The 15,987-nt window shown below is 42.6% G+C and overlaps 3 protein-coding genes across 3 annotated transcripts; 1 reads left to right on the forward strand and 2 right to left on the reverse strand.

The window, feature by feature from the left end:
- Positions 1-2,462: 2,462 nt before the first annotated feature.
- On the reverse strand, positions 2,463-3,648 carry LOC144064210 (b(0,+)-type amino acid transporter 1-like). The gene is made up of 5 exons (XM_077586528.1): positions 3,524-3,648; positions 3,350-3,446; positions 3,119-3,268; positions 2,865-3,039; positions 2,463-2,671 (listed from the first exon to the last, which is right to left on the reverse strand). Exons 1-5 carry the CDS (start codon positions 3,598-3,600, stop codon positions 2,610-2,612), a joined length of 561 nt encoding a protein of 186 aa, XP_077442654.1. The 5' UTR covers positions 3,601-3,648; the 3' UTR covers positions 2,463-2,609.
- Positions 3,649-4,293: 645 nt separating this feature from the next.
- nudt19 (nudix (nucleoside diphosphate linked moiety X)-type motif 19) lies at positions 4,294-8,457 on the forward strand. Its single transcript, XM_077586503.1, has 3 exons — positions 4,294-5,180; positions 5,712-5,919; positions 5,986-8,457. Exons 1-3 carry the CDS (start codon positions 4,407-4,409, stop codon positions 6,183-6,185), a joined length of 1,182 nt encoding a protein of 393 aa, XP_077442629.1. The 5' UTR covers positions 4,294-4,406; the 3' UTR covers positions 6,186-8,457.
- Positions 7,773-11,062, reverse strand: LOC144064202 (regulator of G-protein signaling 9-binding protein). Its single transcript, XM_077586516.1, has one exon. The coding sequence runs from the start codon at positions 10,559-10,561 to the stop codon at positions 9,821-9,823; it is 741 nt and encodes a 246-aa protein (XP_077442642.1). The 5' UTR covers positions 10,562-11,062; the 3' UTR covers positions 7,773-9,820.
- Positions 11,063-15,987: the final 4,925 nt, after the last annotated feature.

A 15,987-nucleotide genomic window follows, 5' to 3' on the forward strand; every position in this document is an offset into this window, starting at 1 on the left:
TAGAGCTTGAAGATGCTCATCAGTAAGTCTGGACCTGTACTTGGACTTATTGAAGTTCAAGGTGGAGAAGAGCTTCTCACACAAGTATGTGCTCCCAAAAAGGCACATGGTCCGCTTGAACCTTCGGGAAAGTTCAGGGAAGCTGGGGGTTAACTCTCTCAAAAATTGCCCAAGCTTGTCTGCTTCTCCACTCACCTCCCTGAACTTGGCTTTGAGTGCAGAGTTGCACTGCAGGTCAATGAGCTCCATTTGAAGCTCAGGAGGGGCATCTTGCACATCAAAGGAGAAGGGGTCCGCAAAAATTTGAAATGTGGCTTTGTGTGTCTTGAAGTCTGCAAATCTGTGATCAAATTCCTCCTGTTGCTTCGAAATGGCCTCAACATACTTCTCACCACTGAATGGTGTGCCTGCATCCACGAGAGCCTTGCATGCTGGGAAATGGCAAAGGTTTGTCTGAGAGAGCTGGGCTTTCCATAACACAAGTTTAGTGCAGAATGCTCTCACGTTGTCATAGGCAGCACTGACAAGTTGCCCCTGGCCTTGTAGCTTCTTGTTCAGTACATTAAGCTCATGTGTGATATCAACAAGAAAAGCCAAGTCCATGAGCCATTTGGGATCACTTAGCACAGGATCAATCAACTCACAAACGGCGTAGCTAGCTTTGACTGCTGCATTACTGTCTTTGGTAGCCTTCTTGAAGAGATCCTGTTGCCTCAGAAGACGTGTTTTAAGACTGGCAACCTGGTTGGCTCTCTCATCTCCCTGGTATTTTTCGTACTCCTCAGCATGTCTCATAGTACAATTACGTTTCAAATTGTATTCCTTGTGCACCGCAACTTTTTCAGTGTAAATGAGACACGTCGGGGTGCCCCTGTGTTCAACAAAGAAATATTGCACTCCCCACTTTTCTTGAAACTGTCTGTGCTCATCACCGACCTTTCTCTTCACGGCAGGCTTTGAAAGAGACATCTCTGGGGCTCTGTAATATGTTTTTCCACTTGGAATGAGTCTCGGGTTGATCTTTCACATTCAGTCGCGCGGGTTTGTGGCGCATGTGCACTTTCGCTCTCCGTTTCAATCGCGGAGATGGCTACAGACACTGACACAGGCTGGATCACGGATCATAGCGCCTCATTCAGTTCTATGCTGAGAGCAGCGGAGGAGTGTGCGCGCCGAGCGGAGTGATCGGCCTCACGGCTTCTCCTCCGCCCAGCTGATTGGAGGAATGAATGAGTGAGTGAGCGAGGCACTGGACAGCCCGGCCGATGTCCCGCCCTCCAGAGCCGTATACCTCACCGTGATTGGTTTATTCAGCTCCGAACCAAAGTTCCCTCTAATTTTTTGTTGGTCTGAGCAGAAAGACAACCTCCCTGAGCGCACTGAGTACCAGTGTGAGCGACATCATCGGTACTCGGATGATTCGCCTAAAGACGTTTCGCCGACGGACGTTTGACAGACGGGCAGGTCGCCGAATGGACGTTCCACCGAACGTTCATTCGGCCGAACGGAGGTTTCGCCGAAACGGGATTCGAACGCTCGCCCCGCCGGATCGTGTGTGTACAAGTTTTTCAACCTCGGCCCGCGGGCCATATACGGCCCGTTAGGATTTTTAATCCGGCCCGCCGCCGGTGTTGTCCAAATTATAGTAAAAATCAATGTTCGTCTACCATCAATGGCAGTCCGGGAATAAGCACTCTTGGGCAGGCAGATGTAGCAGAACCGAGCCGTAAAATGACAGCAATCGGGTCAAATCCATCCTAAAACAGCATTTAATGATTAAATACAAATACTGGATGATATCGCGATGGAGGCAAAAAAACGTCTATACACGTCCATTCGCCAAACGGCTCAAAATGCTCTCAAATTCGGTCAAATCCAGCTGAAAACAGCGTTTAATGATTAAATACAAATACTAGTATTTGTATTTAATCATTAAACTAACAAATACTAGTACGACCTGTCCGTCTGTCAAACGTCCGTCGGCGAAACGTCTTTAGGCGAATCATCCGGTCACGACATCATCATTGCTCGCTATCGGCACACCAGTATCACACCTGCCACAAGCAGGTGCATGTCAATGTTCCCTCTAATTTTTCATGTAAAACATGCTGTAAAACAAGAAAAACATGAGTGGACAGAGCTACTGCCACTGGCTGCCACTTAAACGGCGCCATCATGGGGATTGGGGTAAAAAAAAAAAAAAAAAAAATTAAAAAAAAAAAAAAAAAAAAAATCGATCTTTCATATTAAGACGGGGGCCGCAAATTATCGTCCCGCGGGCCGCAGTTGGCCCGCGGGCCGCAAGTTTGAGACCCCTGCTTTAGAAGGTGACGTTCCATTTTTTTCCCACTCTATTTTCTGCTTGGTTGAAGCTGTGATGTTATTGTACGGTATTTGGTTTGCAAGAGAATTTCAATTGAAAATACATCAAATATAATTTTCTAAGATGTTGTAGTTGGTCGTTTTTCCTTGCCTGTACAAAATTCAATATTATAATATATCATATTTCTATATTAGCCACATCATTAGGGAGATCCCGTAGTTTTGGATCATATGTTGCCAAGTAGGATTTCCCAAAACAACTTTGATATTTTTCTTGAGTCACAAGTTCATTCACATTTATCAGGAGGTACCACTTCCATCAAGAGCTGCAGATGCATGGTGATGGGCCCTATACGGCGATAAAGTCCAAAACAGAATGGAATTAATTCTACGTTAAGCAAAAAAGTCAACAATCCCTGCAAAATAAAAACCTTACTGACTGGCTCCTAAGGAGCAATAGAAAAAAGTTTGAAGTTATGTTTCTGAACTATAAATCAAAAATCATCATTTGTTTTTGAACTAGTAAAAGTAAATGTACTTACTCATGAGATTACGTGCCCACTTGACTTTCAAGTGGACAAAGGGGTAGTACAGGAGGAGCCCACTGAGGATAAACAATGAACTGTAGAGGTATTCTATTTCAGGATTTTCAATGATCGGAGAAAGCACCAGATAGCAAGAGATGAGCACCATTATCACAGCTATTATAATGGGAATCTTGAGGAAAAACAAAAAAACAAGGAATTACTACAGCTCAAAAATACAACAACAGCAACAAATGCATGTTATTCTGCACCTTGACTGGTCTTTTTAACTCTTTTCTAGTGAAACGCATGACAATAAGGGACAACATGGTCAGGCCGTAGAAAAACCACTGAGCAAAACTGAAGTAGTTGATGAGGGTGTTGATGTCTGCTGGGATTATGTATAACATAGCCAGAAAACCCTGCAAAATATTTTATGGTTTTTAAAAAGAGTCACAACTTCGGTTTAATACAAAAATTGCATCGAACTTTGCAGAACTTACATTGAACATGAGCGCTGGGGCTGGGGTTAAACGCCTCAGGCTAATAAATGATAAAAATTTTACCATGTGACCATTTCGGCCACTTACGTAGGCCAACCTGAGCATCAAAACACAACATTTAGATGAAGTGAAATCACTTGGTATTCATTTCCCTTGTCAATATTACACCTTTACCTGCCAGCAGTGAAACAGGTTCCATTGGCCGAGCCAAATGTGGAAAAGACGACAAAAAGTGGAACAATCCAAGACATCGGGTAAAGGACTTTGTCTCCAAACGTCTTTATAATTGACACAAAATGATAAAGTCAAGATACGTGTTTAATTCTTGCTAGAAATTCAACATAAATACAATACTACGGCAATGAAAGGAAGAAAACACAGACATCAGACAACACAATTTAAGAATGGATGATAGTTTTATGAAGTTTAAGGATTATATTCAGAGATTAACAGACAACATTCAAGCATGGACAGGAAAGATTGAAATCACAACCAAATTTAGTTCATAGAAACTGTCAATATTATGTCTGAAAGAATGCCTTTGGGGCAAATAGAAGTTTAACCAGACACTTGGGTCCAGTCTTTACATAACATCAATAAATTAGGGCACTGGAATTTAGGTATAAGCAAGTAAAAAGAGGCTATCTGCAATTAAATTGAAAGAAGAAAAAAAATCTCCTACACATTTACAATCATTATCAATCTTGTAATTTTCACTTTTTAAATTTTAAACTACAACATTGAAACATGAAATTATTATTAAAATTAAATCAGATAACTTTTTTAAATATATTTTTCCCGGTTTCTTTTAACTTATAACGAGTAAACATTACTACAGATGTCCAGCGTGTAAATGGGAGCAGTCGTTTTTCGAAGATCCAACCTATAGATGGCAGCACTGAACCAATCATCCTCCATGCATCCGAAAATATCTCAAAGAAAAAGAAAAGAAATGCACGTGTACTTCCGGCTGTCACAATCAAAACATCTTTTCGCATGTGGGTGATGTCTTTCAGGTGAATTTCACACACAAAAACTGAAGATTTGACGCTTTAAGATGAACACTGGACTGAAACACTGGAAGGAGGCAGCCACTCTCATTTTAGCCGCCGGTCATAGGCTCGGCGCGGAAACTTTATCCACACCGACCGTGGAGTTAACTCAGCCGGGTGACCCCAAAGGACGACCCCGGGTCCCTCACCACTTTGACTACAACGTTTTGCTCCTCAAACGAAGCAGTAAAAGCGGATTCATGCCTAACGCCTATGTGTTCCCTGGAGGTTTGGTGGACTCTTCCGACTTTTCTAGAGATTGGTTGGACGTCTTCAAAGCTTTTACAAAAACTCCCAACTTCGGTTTGAGGAGCGTTAAGCAACCACCGGATACCAGACCCCCGATATTTGCCACCGACAGACTAAAACTGGGCTCCCCGATCCCGGGCGAAGTCGCTTTCCGTATTTGTGCCTTGAGAGAAACATTCGAAGAATCTGGCGTGCTGCTTTTTGTTTGCAAAGAGGACGAATTGGGGTTGTTAAAGAGCATCAACGAAAGTCAGGTTACAGATGAAATCAAGCATTACAAAGTAAACCAGTTGTGTAGCAGTGAATTGAGCAGGTGGAGGACTCTGGTCAACCAGAACCCGTCCAATTTCGTCAGAATGTGCAGGGAGCTGGAGGTGATACCCAACATCTGGGCTCTCCACGAGTGGTCCAACTGGTTGACCCCCAAGAGACAATATAGCGTGAAGAGGTTCGATACGGCCTTCTTCATGTGCTGTTTGGAGGAGACACCGAACGCCCTCCAAGACCAAAAAGAAATTGAACAATTACAGGTGACCTTGAATGTACTTTAAGTCCAGGGCTACTACATTTTGTGTCCCTCTTTGAGTGCTAAGTGGCAGCGTAACCATTACTGAGTATTCAAATAAAGCTTAAGAGACAAAGACTACAGTATGGTGAAAATCCTAGGATTGAGTCCTGCCACATCGCGATTACAGTTCAGTATATTACTTGTAAAAACAACAGCAACATAACTTGAAATTTAAAGTCAAGCTATTTCACTTGACTGCAAATTTTGATGGAGGTTGTTGCCAAAAAATATTTAGCTAAAAGTATTCAGCTCAATGCTTGGCTATGGCAAAGATAGACGTCCAATTCATTTTAAATGGGAAGAATTCTCACGATTCACTGCCATTGATGGTATTGAATCTCCAATTCATATTGACTGGGAGTGTTGACTGTGATCATTCACTGCCATCTATTCCCAATCAAAATGGATTAGACATCTAGCACCGTTAGCATTGGAATAGAGATGTGTAGACTTTGTATATCCACTGCTGCTCACCTATTCTGTTGCATTTCAGTGGTCAACGCCCGCAGACGTCCTGCAAAGCTACCAGGCTCGTGAGTTGTGGATCGCTCCCCCGCAGTTCTATGAGCTGCGCCGAATGTGCCGCTTCGCCTCACTGAGCAACCTCCACACATTTGCCAGGCGGCGAGGCACAGACGGCTGCGAACATTGGCTGCCCGTCGTCTTCTTCCAGGAGGAAGGCTACCTATCAGTGCTGCCAGGTGCTCGACTCATCTGCTTTCTCACCAATTCTTGCAGTGTTCAAATATCGCCAACCTTCTTCGCAGGAGACCAACTGTACCCGTTGAGCAGTTCACACAAGGCAAAGGTGGGAACAAACGCAGAGCCAGGTGAGGGTTCCGAGTCAGCACTACACCGTTTGCTGGTCTCCGACCCCTACAGCCCACTCCTGCAGGTCAACATCACACCCAAGTACAACCATCTCCTGCCATTCACTGGACCCTTGGACGCCACAACCCCTGTGTGAACCACGTAGGAACACATTGCACACAAAAGCACTTGAAAGTGAAAACACCATGAGGTCTAGGTCATGCTCGCACAAGAAAGTTATGTGATCCAGATTATTTCAAGTACTTTATTTCTTTTGTACGGGGTATCTATTATCATTTAGAACTGGCACGATCGCATTACAGTTCATTGAACCCACCACTTCGGTGAACCAGAAATGGAGACTTGCCGACTTGTATGTGAAAAATGAATTCTTCGTCAACTGGCTCGCCAGTGCTTAACTCATTCACCGCCATAGACAGCGACAGACATCCAATCCATTTACACTGCCAAAATATCCCCATTCAAATGGATGGGATGCATTTTGCAGTCAATGATTCACATTAATTTAACTGCAATTGTGGAGAAAGCATGATAGAGTGGTTAGCATTTCCACCTCACAGTTCTGAGATCGAGGGTTGAATTCCTGGTGGGTTCCGACCTTCCAATGTGGAGTTAGCAGTATGCTAAATGAATTTATATAGGTGAAAATGGAAAAATACCGTAATGTGTGTGTATTTGCGTGCGTTTATATATGTATAATAGGTTAAGTGTAAATAACAACACTCAACCTTCATGCTGTTTGCCTTGGAGAGTCAATTGAGGGTTACCATGGTAACTCCACAGCCATAGAAACCCACTATCGTTGTCCGCGATGATCAGGTGATGTTGTGGTTCTTGCATGTAGCGGGAGCCTCTGTCTGTCGAGCGCCTCTTTGAACAAACACTCACTCCCCTGTAATTGGCTTGGATATTGTTCGTTTAATGCAGCTTTTGGGAGGAAATTCTTGAATCTGAAAGCTTGCAAAAATATATTTACATCTTTCCTAGGGTGTTCAAATTGCTCTCCTGTTCTTAGCATCCCTCATCCTGCTTCATAAAATCAAATAATTTTAACCGGTCCTGTTTACTTAATTGCCTTCGTATTTTGGGATATTTTGGGATTTCCCTTTAGAGCAAAATAGCCAAGCTAAAAATAATCTTCAAGCTGATATTTAAGCCCTTTATAGGGCACTCATTGGTTACCAGTCGACATTGAAAAATTAACTCCATGCCAATCATCCTTTTTGAAATTATTTTGAAGATTACCACGGTCGATAGTAGTGAACGAGTGAATTATGCCTACTTTCCCGAGCTAGTAATAAAAAAAAAACAAGTGCGTCATTCGTGGTTTGCTCAAATTAATTTGTTAAAAAAATATGGGTGTATCTTAACCTCCTACTTATTTTGAGTTGTTTTATGTTATTTCATTGTTGCCCCAGTGCTCTATTTTAGACCAAGCCCAATTTTCAAGGCTCAGAGCCTTAAGATCTCCCAAGCTATTCCAGGAAGACACAAATACTCTTAGAAGTAAAGCCATTAGCCAGGCAGTTCCAGCATCGCCGTTGGAAAATTGAACGGCATTTAACCTTAAGGTGGTTATGTCAAAAGTAATAAGCCTCTGCTTAAAATCCCTTTAGCTTTGCAGTGTTTACAACCTCAAGGCTTGAAATTTGGCACTTTTAAAACCCTGACAATCATCTCAAAAGATGCAACATGGGAACAAAAAGGTGTACAAACATGCAAAAAAATTTAACAAATATTTTATTACAATAAATATCCCTGATTGTATGTACATTATCTCACACAGATGACTGTAGAAAACCTCTATTCATGTATTTACACTCATTCACACATATGCACGGTGCAATATATACATTCAACCCTGAAAAGGATCACAGGCTTAAAGGTAAACTGGTGTGTTATTTCAAGACAGTTGACTTATAAAGGTGCCAAAATAGACTCTCCCCGTTAGTTTAGCGTTGTGATTTGATGCACAACAATCTGGCTTTGTGGATTTTATGATAATGTGGTCGACCAGTGCTAAGAAGATTGTGTAATAATGCCGATTAAAATGCATCCAACCCTGTGAAGAGCTAAACTTTACCTTTAATGAACATCTTTGGATTTCTATGCCTTCGCGTTTAGCACGTCGAATTGTAAAACGTCATTTAGCACGGACAGGAATACTTAGTAGTCCGGCTACGTCCCTGCATGAGCTTTCTCGCTAATCCACTTGGATTACGTGTTGTTAGTATCCCGATGGGCAGACACCGCTTCACGTTACCAAACATCGGAGACATTTCTGAACACAGACTGGCAAGAAAGGCAAATAAGGTTGTGACGTTACCCACTCTCTTATTTCTTTTGCCCATTTCATTCCATGAAAGCCTTAAAGTAAACCATTCGAAATAAAATACATGTTTTCCATGTGGGTTCTTGTAGTGTTTGGACTATTGACATTTAGTTTGTGTCATAGGTTCTGCAATAGAGTGCCTTGCGATTGGGTCAACAAAATCAACATTCCCAGGGGGACAGTAAAATTCAATTTACTACTCTACTCATTATTACTTATGCATTTCCTTTTTCTCCCAAAAAACAACAATCTCGCTGGCCCTTAAAAACAAGCCTACCTAACCTTAAACTGGAACTATCGACCATCCTGCCACTTAAGAGTTCTACTTTTCACCTTTTTTAAAACTAGTTCATATATATTCACAATTGATTTTACTTATTGATGCAAGTCCACAGTAAGACCACATATATATATTTTTTGTGCCTTTGGATGCCCCCGCGTGTCTCTTGTGATGATTCATGGCAGAAAAATTCCAAGTACCTTACACAAGCCAGTAGATGGCCTACTGTATCCTGAATAATTAAACTTTGCTCAGCTATTTTTGGCATACTTTTTGATTGTGCCATGTACATTTTACCTAGCAAAATTGGGACCAATCAGGCTGACATCAGCAATTGTTTTGGCAAATCCATATTTGGGCCACACTGAAAAGTCAAATTTTAATACATAATTGTGATGGTTGCATTGTCATTACCAGGTGAAAAAAAAGAAATAATTTTAAAATAAAATTTGTCTAATGTAATATAAGATATACATGGCTCTGTTAGTCGTATCAGTCGTGTTGATGTTGCTGTGCTTTTTTTCCTCTCATAACCATACAACTTTGATTTTCATCAAGGCCCTAACATGGGGGTGTCCAAACTACGGCCCACAAGCCAACTTTGGCCCAGAGCAAACCATGAAAATGTAATTAAATATGGCCCGCACAAGATGCTTAAATACAGCCTGTGTTGCACTTCTCAGCTTTAGCACTAGATGGAGCTCGTCATGTGACCAGCAGTTGAGGGGTCAAACCTGACATGTTGAAACAAATGTTCAAAAAAAATGTTAGTATATATATATACATATATATATATTTGGGAATATCCTTGGAATTATTCGGTTGCTTGTAGCTCTTAGCTCATTCACTTCCCTTGACATTTACAGACTATTTAACAAGTAAAAATGGCAGGATTTCCAGTACATCCTTGGATTTTTCTAAAAGCGGCCTTGGGGGCAAAAGTTTGGACACCCCCTTTCACACATTGTTTGCAAGATGGACAAAATGTACAACAAATATTTTTGTCGGCAAATTGGAAGAAAGTAACTTACTCTTTAAATAGCACATCATGACAGTTGAGAGTTCCTGAAACCGATAAGTGATGGTTTACTGAAGCCCCAAGTAGAGACAGACGTCAAACCCACCCCGTGAACCCCCCACCCACCCTCCAAGGACATGTTCAGGACATGTTGATGACCAAATATCCCAGCACTGCAGCCACAGTCAAGATGACAAAGAAGACCAAGACGGCGCAGATGGAGGCGAAGCCAGCGTCCCCGCCGCCTCCCCCCTCTTCGTCCTTGGGTTCCTCGTCGCAGATGGAGATGACGCCCACGGAGGAATTTCCCACGCTCATGTTGGACTTGAGCTCGGCCCCCGGCTCCTGCTTGGCTTCCACGGCCCACGGCGCCACCTGCACCTTCATCTCCATCTCCTCCATCATCTGGCTCACCTGGCCAATCTCGGCCTGCAGGTCCCGCAGGTCGGCCGTGTCGATGTTGCTGTCCGCCTCGTACTTCATGTTCTGTACGCTCATAGCCCGCGCCGCCACCGTGCTGGTGCTGCCCGTCATGCCCGTCTGGATCAGGTGCCTGGTGGGCACCTTGAGCGGGAAGTCCTGGCCTATCTCCAGGGAGCGCTTCATGTCCACCTCCAGCAGATCCATGCTGCTGGAGAAGAGAACCCACAGGCGCTCGTACTCGGCGCGGTCCTCCTTGCTGATGCTCTTGTCTTTCAGCAAAGAGGTCAGTTTAGTCCGGTTGGCCGCCGCCAGCTCCTGCGCCTTCTTGCGAGTCCGCTTCAGCTCCTCGCGCAAGTTCTGCGAGTCCGACGTGCTGCCCAGAGCCACGACCAGGTGCCGGTAGCACGCCGTCACTCGGTTCAAGGCGTCCAGCATAGTTTTACACTCCTCTTTGCCCATGGCTGCTCAGCGACGCTCGCCCTCTCGTCGCCTCCTCCGCACGAATCGGTCCAACCGGAGAGAAATGGCGATCTGCGGATGGGGATCACCACTCTCCTATGTGAGCGCACATTCCTTTCCAGCCTGCATGCCTCTCGCTCTCCGGGAGGCTGATGATGGATGGATAGGTGGATGGATGGATGGATGGATTTAGGCTTCTCCGCTCCTTAGCGCACAGATGCGCAAGAATCTCACTGTGTGGTTCTTGGAGAAAAAAATCCACTTTTAGCTACAGGTGGTGAGGATATTAGGGGGAAAAAGAAGAAAAAAACAAGTCCGCAATTTCATAGGGGACCACGGCGAGCGTCATTCAGCGTTCAAAAAGGGAGAAAACGCCGTCCCTTTCGGAATGCTTTGTCCTTTGCTTCCGTGCGTCTATTTTGGTGGCGGAAAGCGCAGTGGATGATGTTTAAATGCCACTAAGCGCCTTCTGCGGTCACGTGTGAGCGCAAATGAAAAAGAAGCCACGGCCGCCGTGAAGGGCTGCGGGCGAAGGGAAGGAGGGGTCGGCGGCGAGCCTCGGGGAAGCTCCGAGCTCGTCGGTTGGCTCGCGAGGCTGCTCGTCACAAGCTTCATTGGGTTGGGTTAGCACACTAACAGCGGATCGAGACGTCACCGAGTGGCCATCACTGGAAACGGGATAGATGGATGGACGTCGGCCCGGCCCGATTTTAGTCGTGGCAACAAGCCCAAGTGGACAAAGTAGCTGCAATCTTGTTTTGCGTTCAAAGGTTATTCGTGGGTTACCAAAACAAAGTCAAAACACACACACAAAAATTGTGGACATTTTTTTAAAATTATTTTTGTCTGAAGGAGTCTAATGGGTTGCTTGTCACACTCGAAATTATCATTATTGTGCCTAGGGGAAAACAGTCAATTTCTAAATTTATGACCAACATCTCTCATTTCATCTCATTTTCTGAACCGCTTTATTCTCATTAGGGTCGCAGGGGGTGCTGGAGTCCATCCCAGCTGACTTCGGGCCAGAGGTGGGGGACAGCTTGAATTGGTGGCCAGCCAATCGCAAGGCACAAGGAGACAAACAACCATTCACGCTCACACTCATACCTAGGGGCAATTTAGAGTGTCCAATCATCCTACCATGCATGTCTTTGGAATGTGGGAGGAAACCGGAGTACCCAGAGAAAACCTATGCAGGCTTGGGGAGAACATGCAATCTCCACACAGGTGGACCGACCTGGATTTGAACCCAAGTGCCCCTGTGAGGCCGACACGCTAAGCACTCATCTGCCGGGCTGCCCTATAGCCAACATACATAGTACTTTTAAAAAAAATCCCAAGTTAATGTTTATTTTCATGATCGGAAGGCCAACCGAGTATGTTTCCCCCAAACCTCCAGTATTCAAAATCGACTCATCTTTTTTTTAACTTTGTTTTCTGGCAAAATGACTCGTTTTCTGAAAATACTTTCTGGGGCTTTGACTGACATGCACATCTAACCAATCCCGTGACAATTTTGTTGTGGAATTCACCAGGGATTGATTGACACTCTGCCGGACTAACTTGCGTACATTTGAGTCTGTCCTCCACCACTTGCTTGCCAATCACACTGCATTTAAAAAACTATTCAATTTTTGTAACTCTGGCCAATTACAAATCTTGAATTAAATCCAACAGTCATGTTTTCTCAAAGTGTGCCATCGCCACAGTACCCAGAGAAAACCGACATGCATGACTTTCTTCCTGTGATTTACTTTGGGCCCCTTATTTGCAAAACTTTATTCCCAACGTTCCTCAAGTGAAATGCATACCCGTGCAGCCGCGACTGGAGAGGAAGAGTTTTTGTGTTTGGTTTTGCCAGTACACAGCAATGATAATGTGTTGTTTACCTACGTGGACCCTTGCTGTGCCTGCTTTGCTCTTTTTGCATTATTGAAGCGGATGGTGCCTAATGATCTGGTGACAGCCGCATAGCACTGATGGACTTAAGCACACACTTTGAGTGAAGGAAAATGAAGGCCATTTGGGCTGTTGTCACTCTCACTTATTTTTGGCTTGCTAATAATGAATGGGATAGATGTGGATTTATTCTTACATCAAATGCTATATGTTGAAATGAGATTCATTACATGTCAAAATATGCCTTTTCACAGATCTTGTTACAATGCTCTGTTGAGACTAGCACTGTTATATACAAATAATTAGTTATGCTAGTGTATCTGAGACATTAATGGATTAGTTGTTGTTAGGCAAGGGTGTCAGACTCGGGTTGATTCGCGGGCCGCTTTAACGTCAACTTGATTTCACGTGGGCCGGACCATTTTAGATATAATATTTAGATTATTTTTTTAATAAATGGATTAAAAGAACTGGATTAAAAGCCCTGAATATTCAGTTTTTATAGATCTAAAACAATGTTTATTTTTAGCTTTTTTAATATATTTTTAGATTTTAGAAAATGATTTTTGAACTAAAAACACACAAAAAATGATGGCCAGATTTGGCCCCCGGGCCGCCACTTTGACACGTGTAGTAAGATCGGTTCCTTTGGGGGTTTAGGTTGGGTTTTGTATTTTTGGATTTTTCCCTTTGTGACTTGTTTTACCCATTGAATTCACCTGTTAGGGCAGTTTTCCCAAACTTCCTTCCAAGTTGAACTCAGGTTACAAAACACTTTGATATGCAAATGATCATTCCAATATACAAAAACAAGATCCAAGTTACGAAATCCCCCAAAACGTAAATACATTTCCTGCATCCGTTATAAAGTACTGCTCTACTTACAAAAAATCCAAGTTACGAAACAAGTTCTGGAAACGTTTCATTTTGTAAGTAGAGGTACGAGTGTAATCACTTTCATTTTCAATTCACAGTTTCACCTGGTCCTGCTGAGTGAAAGCAATTTCTGGTTTTGATAAAATCAAACTGCGTATCAGATTGAAGTGTTTGGGGGATGAGACAGAAGCGCTGCGGTCGATTGCTCTCAGACTGATCACAGCAGTGTGATTTCCTGCATTGAGGCTCCTTATGGTTTGCTCTTACACAGATAGGAAGTGCTAGACTGCAGAATGATTGTAATGCAAGAGGTCAAATGCCTATGGTGTGACCGTTTGATGATCCTACCCGTTTTCCAGGTGTCTTCAGGGCAGATGAAGGTGCCTCTGGGCAAAATTGTCTGTTGTTGGGTCTGTTGGACCTTTGTATGTTTATGCCCATTACATTTATTAAATGCTCAGTTAATAAGAACAATTTCACAGACTTTGTGAACAAGCTCTGGTAAAACACCAAAAGTTACTAATTTGACGCAATACTTGAGGTTAGAATTCAAATACCAAATAAAGAACCTCTTTTCCTACTGCAGTACTGATGTCAAACTCAAGGCCTGGGGGCTACATTTGGCTAGCCACTTCATTTTGTATGGCCCGTGAAAGTAAATCCTGTGCGGCAACTTCATGTTTGTTGCTAAACTTCCATTCAGATAAAACGTCGGCAGTTCCCAATGAAGACGATCAAGGGCGACAAAAATATCTGCTAATACGTATTCTTTTTCCTCCTTTGAAAAATACACCACAAAAATAACTGAGTCGATATTCACTGTTTTGTTTTGTTTTTTTTAATTTAAAAGAAGTTATTTGAAAATAATCCTGATTTAAAATGAATGAATACATAAATCTGAATATTTTGTTGTCCAGAAATACAACGTGGCCAGCGATGAAGGTTTTTACATCCTTGCACTGTAGTGTCCCCAAAGACATGTTTCCCATCAGGAGGACCACGATTATAAGGTCATCTGCATATGTCAGAGTGCGGAAACAACCCCACCACTGGGGACCCTAGAATGATCACTCACATAAGAACCCCCAGTGATCACATTGTCCCCTTCACAGTAGCTCCTCATGAGACACAGATGGAGTAAAGCACATTTATTATGCATTGTTTGTCAAGAGTCTTTACACAAAAGACTAATTACACAACCATCATGAATATGCACCTGCCAAGTTATTGCATACAATTCACTCTTTTAAGCGTGTTTACACATATGAGGTTGGAATTGTAAGCACAAGAGAAGAAACTTAAAATGATAAAGATGCGCTAAATGGCTGCAAGTACAACTCAAAAATTCACAGAAATGGGCATTTGCATGACTATAGATGCTTTAGTAAGGAAATAAACCCGGCAGTTTACCAACTAAGTGCACATAAATCTCCAAATCTTGTTAATAATACAAGTCGCATTGTAAACAACCACATTGCACTTTTAGCGACGATGACCTCAATATTTGGATTTGCTTGAGACATCTGTCTACCAGACACGTTTAAAGCGCCCCATCTTGTGTATGGCCTTTCAAAACGGCAACAGATTTGTTTGAGCACATAAAAAATATAAACTCCTAAGCCTTGTATTTGAAAGCTGATTAAGAAATCGGTGCCCTATTTGTGTGAAAATTATCTACGCATGCACCTGCTGTGGCAGGTTTTTATGTTTAATTTTTTAATGGAGCACTATGTAACATTTGCATTTGAATTATGGATTAGTTGGTCCTAATATTTGGATTTCCAGCAAACTTTTGAAATCAACCTGAGTGCATGAGCGGTTTGGCTATTTGTGGTAATGTGAAGAAGATTGAGTGAGGGTGGGCGGTGCAGCGGTTATGCAGAAAGAGCAAGTTTGTCTTTTTTGAATTATTGATGGAGGGAGCTCTTCCTCTGTGAGGCGCAGAACGGAAAAGCAGCTGGAGAAGTTCTCCTGCTTGTTTTCACAGTCTCACGCAAACACATAAACTAAAGTGCATAGACACGCTTTCATGTTTTGTCCCTGAGCTCTAAAGCTCAAGCAATGGCAACCCTAAAAGAGCTCACTTTTATAACTTCAGTATATTAATTTGAGTACCGTATGAGGAAATGGACAAGAAAAAAAAATCTAGATTCTAAATTAACAAAAAAATGAAGGAGAAGTACCAAGTGGTTATAGCCAAAATTTATGCCCATTTTTTAAAATTAATCCTTTATTTATTTTTATTTCACTGTATTAAAATGAGCAGAAAAAAAGCCTTAAATGGATTCTGATTAATATTGAAGGCAGATAAGATGTTTCACTGTGAATAGGGGAGTCCCGGAATCCTTTCTGTGCTATAGTGAGGTGAGCCAAAAGAATCTGTGACATCTGCTGGGTCACGGCTTAACATTAATCCTATCACCACAAGGTAAACTTTAGATAGGTTTGCAGACAGTGGAAAGTGATTTGGGAGTCCACCATTCTTGGTGTCATTTTCTGACTTGTGGTTTCTACAGTCAGGTCTACAAAAAATACTAAGACATCAATATAAAAATCAAATATCGATGTTCAGATTCAGATAAGACATTACTTGGTATTTAATTCAATTTCTACACCTAGCACAGGAAAAAAAAAACTTTATTTAAGACCGA

Source organism: Stigmatopora argus, chromosome 2 (genome assembly GCF_051989625.1).
Source record: "Stigmatopora argus isolate UIUO_Sarg chromosome 2, RoL_Sarg_1.0, whole genome shotgun sequence".
NCBI lineage: Eukaryota > Metazoa > Chordata > Actinopteri > Syngnathiformes > Syngnathidae > Stigmatopora > Stigmatopora argus.